Below are 18,780 nucleotides of genomic sequence, written 5' to 3' on the forward strand. Positions count from 1 at the left end.
AACAAGGCCTTGAACTTTAGCTTCTCTTTCTTGATTTTAGATTCAAAATTTACGTTCTTGCGTCTCTTCGGAAACAATTTATTTGCTGACGAGTGTGCATTTTTCTGAAAATACCATATAGTGACGACGTATATATTCTTCAATCAGACCTAAGTGCTAATTATTCACCGGGTCAAGGATAGTAAACGAAATTTTCCACTAACATATGCACATCCCTTCGAGTGGCAAGTACTTGTAATAGCACCCAACTTTACAACTTTAATAAGTTTCTCTTAGAGTGGGGGTTTTCCTCTATGTACCAGCTTGTCAGCATGAACTGAGCGGTTACTTGGTTTCACATCCCACATATATAGTAGCAACGCAGATCGTATGTTAGGGTACGTTCGATGCAACTTCGCTGAAACATCCTCTTCCCTAGAATTACTGCTCTGCAAAATGCAAATTTGTCCGAAAGTTGAACCTGGTGTTTCAATTTGAGATATTCACCATTAAAAATAATTAATTACAAAGAGGACACAAGAATCATACCTATTTCACGCTTTCCGTTTATGATAACACAACCACCAGTACATCTTCTATGAAGCTGAGTCTTAACCTCTCATGCTTAGTTGCCTGCAGCTAAATATTTCGAAGCTGTCTTTCCTATAAGATATTTCATCATGCGTAATTGTACAGTGCACTTATAGCACTTTGGCTTATCTAAATAACGGCTACAGAGTTAGCATCCCATCTTGCAGAGCTAACGCTTTATTTCAATTCTTTTTACCATGTACAGTTAGCACAGTACAACAGCGTTCCCGCACCGATTGCAAATATCAAAGGTTAAGTCGCCAGGAATGCCCTTTTTAACACCATGACATATCTGCAATTGCACATAATAAAAAAGCCGAATTTCGTTTTTGCTTAACGAAATATATGAGAATTACTCATCTATTTGACACCTTTATCCGGATATAAGAGTAAACGAGTACAAATCAGTATTAGCGTTCAGTAATCAGTCAAGAAGCACAAATTAAGAAAATTAAACAGTCGTAAGCCGGATGATAAGTGCTAGCTGTTCTTCCTTGTCGCTTTGCAGTCGTTGCATTTGCATGCAGTCGTGAGCGACGGTTACGTTTCTGCTATGGGAGGGCTAGCGCAAGACCCGTGGCACAGGCGATATACACGGAGTGGTCCGATGGTGGCGCCCTCGTGGGGTGACGCCCCAAGCGGGATGCCTACCGTTCAATAGTCACGCTTGGATGAACAAACGATCGATGGTCACAGCAACTAGTGTTCCGTTTAGACAACAGGCCGGGAACCTTCGCCTCAAGAGCTAAGGCTGTAAAATAAATATGTAGTAAATAAAAGGCTTTCAAAGTAGACGACTCTCCGCAGCTTGTGAAACCAGTTAACAGCCTCTTTGTTCCCCATTTTCTTCGTGGTATTTTATTGCAATAAATGCACGGCGCACTTTATCTGTACAGATTGTGTCGGAGATGGCCTACAGTAGGCGTCAAACGAACAGTCCGGCGTCCACCTGCGAGCCAATAAAAATTAACAAGTAAGGCACAAGTGGCACCGAAATCAAATGCCCCTGAGAATGTGCCACCAGCTGAAACGTGATCCGGCTAAGTATGGGACTTACCATATCTTTAAAATACGAAGTGAACATTGAAGATAACGCTGAGAGTTTTTCGCCCTCTGAGGAAGGCAAAAGGCACGGGGGAGGTGGAAGAGGAGTAAACTTTAGTAACCACATGTTTTATTAGGTTAGCATTACTAAACGATTGATGCATCTTGTTTCACTTGGATAACTTTGCACCATGAAGTGGCATATTATCATAAGATGTTTTCCCTCTTATATCCTCAGCCCCTTTCCCTCCGTTGCGAGAAATTTGTAACCATAGCTGCGTTGCAACCTTTGTTCTCACTCTATCACACGGCCAGTGGAATAACGTGATCGTAGGCGGCCACTTTCATCCACACGTGGCCGTTGAGGACGTGCGTTTATCGCTGAGAAAAACTGTATTGAAAAATATTCCTGCCGGCTTAAATCAAACTCGTGACGTCAAAAGCGAAAATGGCTCCGTGATCCCCGTTTTCAAGCGAATGATGGTGTAGCCTAGCCTGAGGTATTGAGGCAAAAAAGAAATGTCAAACCGCAACCGCAGTTTACTTGCGGAATCAGCGCAGGACGGCGACAGCTGCATTTAATTTCTTTTTTTTCCTTCTCTAGCCCACGAAAGCCTCTTGCTCGCTTAGAGTACTATCTTTGTCATGGAACGCTATAATACTCGGACCTTAATACAGGGCTGTTTCAATTTTTTGTACCTGCCCTTTTGACGTTGCCGGGAAGCACTGTGGACCATAGGTCGGTGCTGCTGTGCTCGAATCATTTTTTTTTTTAAAGCGAATCGAATGCGAATGCTGTAATTGAAAACCAAAACGAGTACGAATCGACTAGTAAAAGAACCTAGTCGAACAACAGAAGAATATTGCTATAATTATACGTACTTGAGTTAATACTCGTACAAAAAAAATTAGGAGTGGCTTAGCTCGGCTATGCCAGGATATACGTAGCGTGTGCTACTCTGAGCCGCTGAGCAGAAATTTCGCTCTCCTTTTCCATGGCTATACCATACTGGCAAAGACCCCGCTATATGTATACCCACACTCATACCTCTGCGCATGCGCACAAAATGAAATTGATGATGGCCTAGCTCTGTTAGAGCCAGGATATACGTAGCGAATGCGCGGCGACATCTGGTTCGGAAGAGTTAGTATATGAAAGGCGCGCATTCACTACATGCGCCTTTATTCACGGTTAAACCTTGAGACGTCGTAGTAGCGTTTCCGCCTCAAACACCAAAATTCCTGGTTCCATTCCAAACATCGGCACAGAAATTTTTGTAGCGCACTCTAAGAAAAAAGGGTGTGAGAAAGGGGTAAAAAGGACTTTTACCCCCTCTAGAGGACCCTAGGAATAACTTTGCACCCGTTAAAAGCACGCTACTGATCACTTACCCCCTTTTAGAAAACTTACACCCTACTTACGCTCTCTACCAGTGTTGATAACTGCGCGTCCTTTCTTGCCCCCCAAAACAGCGGGGTGATTATACTTTGCTCGCATGCCGGGATGGGGCGCTCGTGGAGAATTTTGTGTGAAGTGCCTCGATGCGCGTGCCGACTTCATAGAGGGGCGGGAAAGAATTTATATAATGGTCGATTTCTCTTGTGTTGCAAATACATCAAGTAAAAAGATTAAGCTTAGCAGTCTACGCTCAAAACGGAATTCAAATGCTTACATCTTTTTTCCATATAGACTGTTTCTAGTACGACTAAAAACATTCCATGCTTTAATTTGACATGATGCGGCGATCAGCTCCAACGCTCACGTTCTATGCGCATTTAAGCTGTGTCCGTTTCAAGCAGTGCATATTTCCTCCTCATGCTCAGGTGCACGTAATGGCAAGATCGGCGGGCCCTGATTTAGTGTCATGTATAACTTGCACCATAAGCTCACTCTCGTCTGTAGGACATTCGTGCTTTACATAATACTTCATTTTATGTTACGAGTGATAACGCAAATGCAATTTGCCCTTGACAGCCTTGCTGTTAACAGGGCTGGGGGTGAGCCCAAGGTAATCTTTTACAAAGGAGCAGAAATAGGGAAATGCTGAGTGGCGCATACGCAGGTGAACCTACTGATTTGTGGGAAGGAGTCTTGGGTCCTCTGACGCTTTCTCCTCCTCCCTGGCAATGGATATTTTTGTTTATTTCTCAATTAAATTTGAAAATGACTTTTGAATGCTATGCGCCAAGAGAAAAACAGAAAGCAGAAAACGTGCTTGTCATAAATAATTATGGTGTAATCAATAAAAGAGTGCTCAAACTTTGTTAAAGCTCACATTTCTCAGGCACACTCGCAAATTCCTGTAGCAAGGGCTGGACAGGAAAGGGGAAAAGGAAGGCGCCTTTGGCCTCGTGTCACTGCAGCAATTAGTCCAAAAAGTTTTTTGTCGCGAGTCCGCTTCTCCAGATTTTTAATCCGCTTTGTGCTGCTTCATTCTTTCGGCGAAGTGCCTGGTCTCGCCGATGTACGACGCCGAGCGCTATTGTGCTCCAGCGCAGAAAGCTCTTGAACCATCATTCAGACACGAGGCAATGTTAACACTCTCTAGGAATACTTGTCCCCTCTTACATACAGGGTCTACGTTCAGTGACCCGGCGGATGACTAACCGAAGGCGGGATAGAGCAGCGGACGCGCAGCTCGGTAGCCACGCTAACCCCTCACCGTGCTGTCCTTGCTATGCACAGCGCTGACTTCCTGCTCACAGGAGTACACTCAAGGGTTTGAAGTTATCCCGCATTATAAGCTTTTCGACTGATTTGCTAATGCGAGCGCAAGTGAGCGTGAATCCTAGACACACGTGTGAACACTGCAAGAGCGTTGTGAAACTTATTTTTTATGAAGTATGCTTTTTGACTGAGCAAATTTCACTACGTTCAGGTCAGCGCACAAATCTGTGTCCCACATCTTGTGGACCATCTCTACATGCACATTTTATCGATTATATATGGGTGTGTGTGTCTAAGGCTCCGTAAATATGAGTACACTTAGTACCTGTATTTTTAGTGTACATTGGCTTGATTTGCTCTCTTGTGACAACTACAAGCTTACATTTGCTTGATTTTGATATCTGGCGCATTGTCTTGGCCGTTATTTAATAATAACGCTTGGAAGATCTTTCAAAGTATGGATGGTTTATGGTTTATGAGGGTTTAACATCCCAAAGCGACTCAGGCTGTGAAGGATGCCGTAGTGAAGTGCTCCGGAAATTGCGACCACCTGGGGATCTTTAACGTCCGCTGACAGCGCACAGTACACGGGCCTCTGGAACTTCGCATCCACACAAATTCGACCGCCGCGGCCGGGATCGAACCCGCGTCTTTCGGGTCAACAGCTGAGCGCCATAACGACTGAGCCACCACGGCGGCTTTAAAGTATAGAAGATATGACGATACGTACCAGAGTTGTACGTAACGCATTACATGTAATTGATTACTTGTAATCAGCTGCACTTTCTTGCAATTTTGCGATTAATTTGTTACTTTTTTTTTCAAACGGCAAAGTTCCAGGCAATTCAATTACTTTTTCTGTAGTTGATTACAGGTAATCAGTTCCTTTTTTCCAAAAAAAAAAGCTGGAGCCGACGGTACTGCTTTCCTGACGGCAAGCAGTTTTCTTTGTGACCGAGCGACAACAGACCGGTTGCCGAAAAGCATCGCGCACGATCATGTCCGCACCACAACCGGGTCAACGCCGTCTTCTGTGGGAGTTCTCCTCCCGAGAGGTATCACGTGACCGCTCTGTAGCCCCCCCCTTGTCTTGTAAGATGGCGCCGCAGCTTACCTCTCATTACACCCAAAATCGACGCAAGGTGTTCTAAAAGTGATCAGTGCGGCCGCTGATCGCTTCGCGAGTAAACGTAGGAACGTTTTTGACCGCAGCTTCGAAAAACAATTGCCCTCGGAAATTAACAGCGTAGAACAAATCATTGAAAACTAAACATTTTGACAGATTTGTCTGTCTGGTTGGGTTTGAAGACTTGTAATAAACTGCACATCTCCAAATAAAAATTTTAATTTTTGGTAGGAACATTCCGAGGACTCCGACCATAGAATCTACTTCGAAGAAACCCGCATCCTGGGAACCGAAACAAATTACCACAAAAGGCTCCTTCTGGAATCCTGGCACATTCAAACCACCCCGAACATCAACCGCACAAAAGGAAACCTGCCCCCAGTATATGCCCAGGGACTTCGCTCTTCAACTCAACAAAAAAAAAGTCGCCATTGACCGCCTCTCCACAGTGCGACAACGTGACTAACAGCCTTAACACCCTCTCGCCCTCCACCATGCCTTTCGCATCACCGCTGTCATTCCTTTGACCCCCTCCTCCCCTCCATACTTAAAAGACACTAGCTACAGCCCTCAGTCACCCCTGATGAAGGAGCCGAGTCAGCCTGGAAACGTTGGGTTAAAATTAAAATTTTTGGTTGGAGATGTGCAGTTTATTAAAAGAACAAACCATCAAGCAAGCTGCTGCAGTTCACTGCAGTCTGAGTAAATTTTTGTCATGGAACTATAAATGTTGGGAGGAAAGTAACGGAAGAGTAACAGCCATGTTTTCAGTAATTGTTACGTTACTTTCCTGAGGCTGTAATTCACCCCGGTATTCATATACATTTCTGATGGAGTCATTTCAATTGTACTCGGTTGCTTATTTTCTGTAAGGTGTTGAAGAATGATATATAACGGAGCTGTGTCAACTTTTAGTTTTCTTTCTAGCAATAGTATAGTAGCGATTGTCGTACATGTAAGAATTAGCAGAAACAGAATCCGAAAAAAGGCTTTTTCCGCCTAAGCACGCTTGCACCACCTTCATAGTGGCTGCCATTTTAGAGACGAGAAGCGCAGAGCATATGTACATTCGCGATATTTCCTACCGCACACTTTTTTTGGTATTCAGCCGTCAAGAAAACAGGCGATTTTCTGTTCGGACCGTTAACCAAGGAATTTTTTACATATGCGCAGAAGCAAGCACCCGGCCGGGAAGGGCCGCTGCATGTGCACAACAAGCGTACCTAAAGCCGGTAGTATGTCTCCGGTATGCTAAATCCCTCTCCCAAGAAAGCATACGCGGGGGACACGCGGAATCCGGTCCGGGGAACAAAAAGAAGAGAAGAAAAAATCTGCCCGCAGGAGGAGGGAAGCGCGACCTGTCATGGCACTGCCTGATACTGGCAGCTGCTCCAGGGCGCAGTTTGCACTTCGCGTCTCTGGACAGAGTCTGTCATGCTATCTGCTGTCCGACTCTGTACCTGTGGTGTGCAGTCGCTGAGCGAATAACGCGTTTCGATAGCCTGCCAACAGGCTAACTTTGCGATGACGCCGTATCAGTCCTGGTAAGTACGGTCGACTGTTTATCTGCTTGTATTTTGTAGAGGGCGGGGTGGCGGTGGGAAATTACGCTCATGTACACTTTTAGTAAAACAACTCAATTTCGCCCTCGCCAGTTCGTGGATCTTAGAAGAGATATTAATTGTCATGGTCCAAATTGTGAAATGCACCCTTATATCCCCAGCAATAAGTTGTGGATACGAAGCAATTACCTGTTTTTGGCACAGTCGCCTTTCTTGAACTCTTGGCGGCGGGTGTACGCTTTCAAATGCATGCGACCTCAAGCATGAGTGCAGCTAATGTGGCCTTTGAGCTTCAGAAAGTGAGCCCTACTTTCTTTCAGAACCTTGATGATTGCTCTGAGTGGTTGAAGTTTAAAAATTGATTGAACTGGAGTACAAACCTTTTTTTATGATGAGGCCCAAAACCATATTGCATCTTTTTTCCAGATGCAGCTGAGTGTCGCGGTCAGGATTTTCTCTTCTTTTTAATGCAGAAAAAGGGCCTGTTTTTTCCCCCGAACTCGAGCATTAGCTCCATGCTGCTATGGTCCTGTTTAATCTTCACCAAACATTTTTCTATCGCTATTTCAAGTCACTTAATCCTGACGAGAGTTGACAACTTGCAAAATAGGCCATTTGCAGAAATGTGTAAGTCAGCTTCTCCGCAAGGCTTTTTTTCCAACCAAAAGGTCTCGTTCCCGGACGACACTCTCGCATTTTTTGTGGAAACGAAAAGAGTGAAGTTCCCTCTTCTGAGTAAGCTCGGGAATGTCGCCAGTTTACTTCAAAGTGGCCTGGAGAGAGCCATCAAGAGTACAATTGTACTCATGCAGTCAACCTTCGGTACCACTGCAGTAGAGGCTAGGCAGGGAATAGAAGGCAATGGGCCTTTGTTCCTGTGCGGCGGAAGTAGTGAGCTACCTCACGCTAAACTTTCTAAAACTTTTCTACTGAACAACACCGTCGCGCTAACTTCCTTCCCTTCCCCCTCCCCCGCGCACTCCTAGCCAGTACAAGGAACAACCCACTCCCCACTGCTCTGTGACGAAGGACGGTATCCCTCCTTTTTCTGCCTACACTCTGCTGCAGGCAGTGGGCGGCCATCCGGAGTTTTCATTCGCTCGAAGAATGTGAGTGTGTCCTCTGGGTTCGAGACATTTACCAGTCTTCGTTATCACTTCCTGTTCTTGCCACGAAAGGGGAGATGGGTTAGTCGGTCCCGAAATAGATTAAGGGGAATCCAACCTTTTTCTGAAAATGCGAGACTGCTGTCTGTAAACGAGTACTTTTGGTCGGAAGACATCCTTTTGAAGAAGCTGACTTATATAATATTCCAAGTTGTTGCAGAAAGAAACGCACTATCTCAGTGCACATACGCTTTTGTTGCGCGCAGGCGGCAAAAATTCAGCCACAATTTTGCTAGCTAGCGCCAAAAGCATAACTGGACAACAGCTGAACAAGAGCTCACTTCAGGTCATTTTTGTTTGCAAAAAAAATGTTCCATGGTCATACACTGACTCTAACTAAATGGTAGCACCACTGCATGCACGAAAGCAACGGGGTGAGTGAAGACGCCCTGCTTATCATTTTACAAGCGTCAAATATACTGCGGAACGGTTTCTTATGTCTTGTAGATTTCAGCTGCAAAATCGGGCCCCTTTGAATCAACGCCGAAAGAACGCTGTAATTAAAAAAAAACTAGGCCATTTACGGAAGTGGGAGCTGCGCTCTATACTTCCACTGCATGTGAGATATGTGTACTGCACACCAAATGTAGAAGCCTTCTAGTTTGGTCTAGCTGGTGGGGCATGCATGTTCTTCAATCAGTGCCATGAACGATTATGCAATGATTTTGCATCCAGAGCTTGTGTTGTTCATTCTTTTACTTATTTCTTGGCCTGTACAGCATGCTCGCTTGGAAAACACCGCACATATGCCTTCGCGCTTCAGACCAAATTGTGGCAGATTAAATTTTGATCTCATGATTTCAATTTATGCGTTAATTGTGTGTACTTCCCCTCATGTTTCAAGGATTTCTTTTTGTCACACAGGCTCGCTTGGAGAATGGATGTCATCATGACGTTGACCGAAGACTGCTGAGTTATGCTGCCATATTAAATTCCATAAGAAATAAACCCTGTCGTGCATACTGGTGTACAATCACTGGAGTCCGAAACTGCACTCTGAAGTGCAGCACGGCACGCCACAATCTGATCGCACTAACACGAACATAACCATGAATATGGGAGAGAAAAACAACTGTGAACTTGATGGCAGTGAGGTGCTTATCATGCCTTTTCAGCAAGCAGCTTTGTTCTGTAGGTGTATTGTAATGATGCGTTTGGTTTTGATGTGTGTAATACATTAATGTAGATGCACCATTACCGACACCTACAAAGTGAAGTGGTTTGCTTTGCAGGCCCAAAAACGATCTTACTTTAATAACAATGGATGCCTAGTATCAAAGCGAAAGTGCCTGTGCCCTACATTCGAGAAGTTGTAACAATACACTGTAATATGGGATACATTCCTCTGGACGGTAACGTTACCCGTCCAAAAGAGACGTAAGGATGCACCTAAAAGAGCAAAACACACACTTTCAGAGCAATGTTATGCCCACTGACGTGGTGCAAAGTTGCACCATAGAAGCGTTGTAAAAAACTCATTAAGTAACAATAGCCCCTGCGAGGGTAAGCTTGCGCTTACGTTACCCTTCCTAACATGGCGTAAAGGTGCACCTAAAAGAGGAACCCATATGCTCTTGCAGAGCAATGTTACGCTCATTGATAAGGTGCAAAGTTGCTCTGTAGGAGGGTTGTAATAAGCTCATTAGACAGGATTAACTGTAGCCCTTGCGAGTATAAGTTTGCGCCCTGGGATTGAGCATAAGCTTAGTCTGAGTGGGCGCAAACATGCACCAGAAAGTGAAGCATATGTTTACACTTTCATGGCCTAAGCGTTAGTCTTTCTGAGGAGGGGTAACGTTAGTCATCAAAGGGTTATACTTACACTTGGCCAGACGGAATAACATTACCCCGGTAACAGCCTAAACATTACACTGTGCGCACTTAGGCCCCCGACGAAGGTGTAACGTTACACCAAAAGGGGGTCGCCACAGCGTCAGTGGCTTTACCCCCTCAAAGGACTAAGACCACTCCTTTTTTTCTTAGAGTGCGTGAACTACACTGCTCGAGGTTGGGCAGTTTCGCGTTGCTCCTGGAGAGCCGTGCTGCGCATGCGCGAGGAGCAGTGACGTCACGCGGCGCACAGCTGGCGCGCCGGAGCTGCCGCGCGCGCCTCGCAGGTCTACGCAACCTCTGGAAGCCGCTGCAAGTGACCAACCACGTGCAGCCGCCAGCGGCGCGGCGCTGTGTCTGATCACGCGGTTGGTCACGTAGCCAGTCACGTGGTTGGTCACGTGGGGCGGTTTCCAGAAATTGAGGAGACCAGCGAGGCGCGCGCGGTGGCGGTGGCTCCGGCGCGCCAGTTGTGCGCCGTGTGACTTCACTGCTCCTCGCGCATGCGCAGCACGGCGATCCAGGAGGCACGCGAAACTGCTCAACGTCGGCCAGTGTAGCTCACGCTACTAAAAATACTTATGTGAAACAGCGACGCGGCCTGCAGCGGCACTGAAACTCACTTTCAAGCTGAAGCTTTCGACAGCCTCAAAACGTATACGCGGGGAAACAGAGTGCGAGAAATGGGGCAACGTCTACAGAAGACAGACAAAATCACTGAGTAACGAATGACGATATATTGCAGTGCTGTTAGTAAATACCGGAATAAACGCTTACATAAAAAAGGCAAAGATAATTCTTTTTGTCACTTAATTCTGGTTCATATCAGTTTGCGAGATATTCATTCTTTTCTTGAGTTGAGTTGACTTGAGCTGTTGAATGCTACAGGTGGGATTATCCTTGCTTTATCTGCCGGCAATTGCTCCACCGTAGCGTCCCTTCTATATTAACAATGTCCTAAAGCCTGTCGCATCTACCCCGCTATGCGCACAGTCTCTTATAACAGCACACATTCTCTCCCGCAGTCACCATCTATGCACACAATCAATCCACACAGTCCACATCACAATCCACTCCAGAAGTCACCATCTATGCACATATTCAGTCACAGTAGAACATAAGCCATTGTAGTGCCACAATCCATACACATATTCACTCACAGTATAACGTAGTCCACTCCGGAATACACCATCTACGCACACATTCAATCACAGTAGGCCATAGTCAGTTCCTGCTGTCACCATTTAGAAACAAGATCAGTGCCTTGCATAAATGTTAACAGAAGGCGTGCAGCCTCCCTTCTGCATGTCTAGTTTCCACTTGGGTAGACAATGTCCTGAACTGTGCTGTGACGGATTCCTATCGTCTTGATCTCTTTTCTTGTCAAAGCCATCGACGGGCTCATCGCACATGTGGCGGCTTCCTTTTCAATGACGTAGACCTCATATAGCATGCTAGTGTGCTTATTATTCCATCACCGCAGAATACTGCAGCATCCAAGGTGTGCAGCGGAATCACATTCCCACACGTGCTCAGTCAGCGTGCTGCCGCATCCAACGTCGACAGTAACAGCGTGTTCTATTAGGCGGTCAATAATTGACTAACTTGCAGATTAAGGACGACAAAAAGGGAATAAAGGACTTATCTTTGCTCTTCGTTTCTTTATCGCGTCAATTATTCTCCCGGTATTATTGCGAGCACTTCAATAAGTCTTCAGTCATCAGTCAGCGCTTCTGTGTGCCTTCACTTGTCCCTGTCCTTTTTTTCATGCGCCAACTGACCCGGTTACTTTCCGCAATCCACTAAAAAATTTGGGAAGGCGCTTGAGCTCCGCCTTAAGGGTGTGACATGATAGCTTTAATGGGTTAATGATGATACTTTTAGACTTGGACAATCTCAACTTAACATTCATAGATACCTGGGATAACATTCATTCATAGATAACATTCATAGATTCCTCATACCCCTCCTGGCGCAGAGTTGCAGCGGTTAAGCGATTCGCCACTGCCCTGCGATGGCAGGTGCTCTCTTGTGCGACCCGGGTTGCTCTTCCCGCGCAATCTCCCGTGATCAATTCAACAGCGCGCCACCTGCCAAAGCGCGCAGTTTGCTTACAATCCGATGGGCAGCTTGTGATGCCTCCGCAAGGTCACGTGACCTAGGTAGCCCACCTGCCTCCTAGGTTGCTTCTCTGGGGATTTTTCGTGGATTTTTTGCTCACGGTCAACGGCGCCGCCGACGGCGACGCCGGAGTTTCTGCCACACAAGCTCATTAATGCTATTGCATTAAAACTGATCTCCACTGAGAGCGCGCAAAACGAAGTCAGTATGTTAACTCCAAGACCGTCATGTCATATACGCATAGGAAAATGACATTTCGCTACTGATGACTACAGCGAACAAACTAGCTCTATATTTCAGTTAATGAGAGGGACGAGAGTATGCTGATTAATGGCCTTCGATGTCAGGCATGAAGGCAGGGTTCGCTGAACCTGGCTGAACCTTGCTACTTCGCCCAATCTTGCAGAGTATATGCATGAGCGTTACGGACGCCGAAAGGAGCGCGGCTAAACGCGCCTTCCTGCGCTGACCAATCGCGGCAGCAAGCTGTTAGGCGTCGGAGTGGGCCCTGTTTGGGAAGCAGTTGTTGAAGAAAGCCACGGTTGCCCTATTGGAATTATGTGACAATTTTCAAAAACTAGTCGGAAACTTGAGATTGTTTTTAATTCATGGCGCAATTGAAACAGACTATTTGAGTCGTTCAACGAATAGAATAGGAGGATATACGATTCGTTATTCGAAAGTTTCTAACAATCGCGGACTCGCAGCTTGCTGCCGAGGCGGGAGCGTGAATGAGGAAGGCCCACCGGGGGGGTAAAGCCGGTCCTCGACGTGGCTGCGTCCGCATGTCGTCGGCGCCGCACTGCGGCGGCGGCCAGGAGCGCCCGTGTCAGCCGAGAGGCCGCGGCGGCCGGAGGCGGCGGCGCGGCCCACCGCCCGACGACGCCCAGCCGGACGCCATCGCCCCCACGGGGGCGACGAGGCCCCAGGAGCGCCTGCGCAAAAAAACACTCTCTCAGATATATAAAGCGGGGCGCTTACGAAAGCTCAATCCTTTCTTCCTGGCAGTTGCGTAACCACGAATCAACTCTCAAAACTGAAATAAGTGCATCCTCAGCCTGGTGGATGTACTTTCACTATGGTGTCAGGTGTCCTCCACATGCGAGAGAAAAAAACTCATAACAATGTAACAGCTATATATATATATATATTTAGGGGAAGCATTACTTATATATTAGATCACGTTATGCGGTACTTGTTCCGACTATGAAAAGGTAACTATCGGTCGCGTATTTAAAAGAATTGCCAACAGCATAATCTATCGGAGAGAATTGGATCGGGCAAACAGACAAGAAAAGCAGTATTTTGAAAAAATTAGCAGTGCAGGAGCTTTTCAAGTACACAGTGCTAACACGTTATTATCTTTCAAAGGCTAATAAAGAATTGGTGTAAAATCTAACATTACGAAAAAGTGAACAATATGCTAAACTTCGAGTGTTCACAAACTTAAGATAGAAAACAGGGCAGTATTGCGTACTTTATATATTTAAGGAACTTAGTGAAACACTGTGTGACTTAAAATTACGATGTGAAATAACGAAAAGGTAAGCCGTGTTCAACTTTGTTGTGTAACGTATGAGTGGTCTTTCAATGTTCATTTGCTGAGTAGCAAACTTAGTGTCCTTTCGTATTGTGTTGCAGTTACTTTCTTTGAATTTGACCATTTTATGATTCTATAATGCTTCCTACCAGTCTCAGAAGATTACAGATGTGCTGCCTGGTCTAGTAACTAGCACTGTGCGCTTATAATGACCGAATACTTTTCTGCAGTTTGGGAAAAAATATTGATTTTATTTGTTATTTGGATCATGGATATGTGGCTTGCGTTCCTCTCGTTAAAATCTTGTAAGTGCAAGCGTGTACAGGTGATTTTCCGTTCGCATATTTCACTTTACCTTCATCACCCTGATCTGGCTTTCATCTTCAGTGACAAGTAAAAAGAGCCTCTTTTTCCACCTCGCCAATCAACTGCGGCGGCATGTACTACAAGAAATTGCTGGCAAATGGCAATGAAAAAACTGAGAGTAAACTTCAAACTTGAAGCTTCCCACTTCAATTCGCATGCTAAAGAGACAGTGCATTGTCACGTAGCGTTGACGGAAGCCTGGCGTGCAGGAAGACAGCGAAGAGGGCCTCCAAACGAAACTTTTATTAGGCTGACTCGCGCACTCATAAAAAGGCTGTGGTTTAGCTCTGCTTATACCTGGAGTGACGCGATAGCTACAGTTGGCCGAGTGGAACTCGCTCAGTCGAATTACAAAGTCAGTCTTTCGCCGCTGTCTTTCGCTGGACGTTCCTTCATCTTCGTCCCCCCTGGACGTGGATTTACTCTCTCCGCTCCTCTCCCCCTCTCCACTAGTCCCCCCAATTGGTTTCGCCGGCGCACCGCGCCGCCCGCAGACGCCACGGTGGCCACGGGGCCGCCACGCTGAAGGCTCGAAATGCTAGCGTATTGTAGGCGCGCGGCGCGCACACCAGCTGCGTGCTCTGACGTCACTCCACGCATGCGCACAAGTGACGAGGCGGGCGGCGTCTGCTCCGTCGTCGGCGCAGTGGCGACGCGCGCGGCGCGCACACGAGCTGCGGTCTGTGACGCCACTCCGCGCTTGCGCATAGCTGGCGGAGCGGTGGTGCCACGGCTCAGCGCTCAGCTACGCTGACCTCGCGAAGTGACTGGCGTAGTGTGCTATTGCCACAAAACTGAATCACTCAGCGGTCGTCGAACAGAATGCCCGCCGCTCTCGGCCGCGCTCGGTTTAGAGTCGATAGCCAACTTTCGAGACAAGGCGTGCAAAGTTACCACATCAGTCTGGAACAACGTAGAATTGGCTCCGCCTGGAGGCGATCAATCCAGATAAATACTGTCGCTTCTTGTGACACAAACGAAGCGATAAAGAGGCATGTCGGCAGCTTTGAATAATGAACGAACAAACAGTAGAAAGATTCGCGGCAATGTATAGGAGTATATAGGACACGGTACCTTCGTATTACTCAGGCAGTTACCAGTGGCGCCCTACCCCCTTTCTTTCTCTGTTTCTTGAACAGCGGTGAGCAGTCCATTTCAGCGTGGCATGAGACAGTATTTACTTTATCTTCATTTCTGGGGCAAGTCAGTGTATGATTACCAAACATTCACCCCAACGAGAATTTCGGAACCGGCACGATCAAGATTTTCCGTTTGAAAGCCCGACACTTCAAAGAAAAGCGAGACTTGAAACCCGTGTTGGCTCTGCGTGATGCGGTGTGGGATTACTGCAGCATTTAAAAATTACTGGCAACAGATAATGCAGAGTCTTTAGAACTGGCAACGGCCGACAGAATGCAAAATATCTTGAGATTTTCGCAATGGAAGGTGGTTCGTTACGTTAACAGGCTTCCACGACCCAAAAGCACTTCGGCTATGAGGGACACGGTAGTGGAAGACTCCGGAGAAATTGGACCACGTGGGGTTCCTTAATTTGCATTGACCTCGCACAGCACATGGGCCTCTAGCATTTTGCCTCCATCGAAATGCGACCACCGCGGTCGGGATCGAACCCGCGTCTTTCGGGTCAGCAGCCAAGCACCATAACCACTCAGCTACCGAGGCTCAGCGTACTGGGCATCGCCTAGTTAACGTCCCCGAATTTTCCTTCTTATTTCTCTCTCGGTCTCTATCTTCAACCGACCGTCAAAATTTCGTACAAGTTCAGGCCTTGACTCGAATGGAGTTTCAATTGAAACGGATTTTCCTCGGGTCAAAGCTCAATTCAGGAATTGTTCCTCGTACACAAGGCGAGCTTGACGCTTTTTGACGTAGTGCGGTCTCGTGCTGCGTCCACAGTAGCATCTTAATCTCTTATACCTAATAACTGAAACTGACACTTAGCATTGTGATCTGTCTTTTCCTTTACCTCTAAGTTTTCTTTAGCCTCGTTTTCCGCGGTCATCTGCAATAAGCGGCACGCCAGGGTTTCGGTCTCCTCTTGCAACAGGAATATAGGAAGTATAAAAGGTATCTCCTTTCCATGATCGCTGCTAAACATTTGTGGTTCTGCATTAAACAGCGGACACAATGCAAGTGCCGTATTTGGCTTGCTCTTGTCGAAACTACTGCGCACGCTTTGGTGTACAGCACTCTTCGATATGAGATGAACGTTTTTTTTTTTGCTTCACCCGATCGCAAAACCGGGTTTATTCATTGTTAGAGAAGACTGTAAGAAAAATTGCTGGTGTTCTAACATTGCTAGGCACTAACTACTGCGGTAAAGCAGTGTTTATTGCAAGTAGACACAACCGCCACGTGCCTGAATCTGCGACTGAAGTGTCCACTAACCAAGGGAGCTAGTTATGCTCGTCGTCAAATGTTTCATCGGCAATGCTAATTTACCGAATACTAGCCGGCGTCCTGTGCTCCAGCGCAGCGTTTCTGCAGCAGTGTTGTCCACGTTAACGCGTATTGGGAAATTGAAAATTGGCTTTTGAGGAAAAGAAATGGCGCAGCATCCGTCTTACATCTCGGCGGACACCTGAACCACGCCCTAAGAGAAGAGATAAAGGAGAGAGTGAGAGAAGAAAGGAAGAAAGAGGTACCCTAATGGAGGTATCTGGAATAATTTCGACCACCTGGGGATCTTTAATGTGCACTGACATCGCACAGCACACTGGTGCCTTTTGATTTTCGCCTCCGTCGAGAAGTTCCGTGTTTCTACCACAGGGTTTTCCACGCCAATGCATGTAGGGGACAACTATCTGTCACTGCTGCCACATAGCTGAAAGCATGAATATTAGTTTGTACTAGCATTAGTTGACGAAGACGATGATGTGCAATGCACAGCGGGAGAGTGTGTTGCAGTTCAACAAGAGGCCATTTTGGTTGCAACGATAGTTTAGTGCTGTTGCGCAGTGGCCAGAGATGCTGATCTGTTAGCGCCGCCTTGGAGTCGAATCCCTGAGGCGTAAATTTATTTCAGTTCTTTTTATTTATTCCACTTGATACAAACTCACATGCATTGCGAGATCGGGGTTTACTATCGGAAAAGTGATTTTGAAAAACTAAAGAATACAACAATCAGTGAATTACAAATCATAAAGACTCAGCACTAGGCCTTATATGCTTATGGATTTTGCAAACTGTGGTGATGTGGCATTTTTTTTGTTTCGTAGCGCATTATAGTTACGCGATCTTCAATAAGAGATGACGAAGCTGTCTGTTGTGTTTATGTGCTCAGTATTCTGAATGATTTGCCAATTGAGGTATTCTCTATTACCGCGTGAAAAGGCATTATAAACTAGATTTGTTCACTGTTACGTGGCCGCTTAAGTATTTTTTTAAATATATTGGTAATCATGTCTGGAATATTTGCATGTTATCTGCTCGATTATTCTTATTTCGCGATTCGCTCCATGTTGGTGTTCATGTTGTTCATTATATAGCCCTCCTGCATTGTCTTGGTGCGTGACAATACTAAATATTGCGTTCTCGTCTGCTGACTCTGCCGGGCCAAGTTCTCCAAGCCATTGGTGCATTGTCAGATGAGTTACTGTAACCTTGTATTATTTTAGTGCAATAAAACATTATTATTGATATTATTCGAAACAGTCAGTCTCTGGCGTGATTCCCTCGGACAGCACTGAATCCGAAACTTCTGAGTAGAATCTGCTGAGAAAGAAAGTTCGCTTTCTGATGGCCCCTTTAAGTTAAGGAACACTCCCCTCCAGATGGTTAGGCATTTATAGTCCTGACCGGGGCTCATGTCCTAATACCAAGAACCTTCACAGAGCATCCTCTTTATGTGAAAAAAAAAAGAACAGGGCACTTACACCTGTAGGTACTGAAAGCATACGACGAGTGGTAACTTTGTGGTAATTGTGGAAGGAACGCCAGTGCCCGAGTTGGATTTTGTTGCACACAGCGTTTCCGAACGATTGATGCTGTGCATTTTTTTCGCCACGCAGCCCATGAGGAAATTTCCGTGGTTCTATGTTTTCAAAGCGCAAACCAGAATAGCGGAAAATTTGTGACATCCACAAGTTACCACTTCACATTTCGGCAGGCGAATGAAATGTAAGACGCGGTGGATTGTTCATAACTGGCGGCGCATATAAGCTTGGGTACTGCATCCTTGGCGGTGACGCGCGGCGGTGGAAAAGAGGCAATCGGCGCACACAAGTGATTTCTGCCAGGGCAGGAGGAAGATGGGCCACAAAAAGTGGTTCACAGCAGCAAACCGTGTTTTTACTTTCACTGTGACCAGCAGACTATCTTTCAAAATGGTTCGAATTTATACTTTACCTGCTCGGAATATTGCATATAAAATCAGTGTCTATATTTTGTCCGTGTAGAAAACAATTATAAAACTTTTTTATATGGATGAAACAATTTTTAACTGCATTTTTAACTGAATTAAGCGCAAAGTCATTGACATTCGAACAGCTACCGTTCAAGTTTCGGTTTCGGAATTTCATCTTTGGAGTGAGGCGCTTATGTTAGGTTACATTACCAGCCGTTCACGAACGGTAACGTGCACAACGCTGCATATTCATTCTCAACGTTTTGCAACAGGCGAATCCATACTTTTCATACAGATCTGAGAAACGTAATACCAATACAACAGCCAGTTTCCAGCACCCCCTTGGCCGCCAGGACTTCTTAACCCGTTATTATTCAACAAAAATTTAGTGCTAAGAGAAGTTCCTTCCGTTGCGAAGCTG

At 46.0% G+C, this 18,780-nt stretch overlaps 1 protein-coding gene across 2 annotated transcripts in view; it reads right to left on the reverse strand.

Annotated features, from left to right (window-relative positions):
* LOC144094103 (cell adhesion molecule Dscam1-like) overlaps positions 1–18,780 on the reverse strand; it is a 519,023-nt gene that overhangs the window by 446,590 nt on the left and 53,653 nt on the right. For both annotated transcript variants that reach the window (XM_077628014.1, XM_077628013.1), the window contains exon 2: positions 12,834–13,022. In XM_077628014.1, the coding sequence (XP_077484140.1) occupies positions 12,834–12,874 (41 nt within the window). In that variant the 5' untranslated portion in view covers positions 12,875–13,022. The remainder of the gene's footprint in view (positions 1–12,833; positions 13,023–18,780) is intronic.

The sequence above is a fragment of the Amblyomma americanum genome, chromosome 6 (genome assembly GCF_052857255.1).
Source record: "Amblyomma americanum isolate KBUSLIRL-KWMA chromosome 6, ASM5285725v1, whole genome shotgun sequence".
Lineage (NCBI taxonomy): Eukaryota > Metazoa > Arthropoda > Arachnida > Ixodida > Ixodidae > Amblyomma > Amblyomma americanum.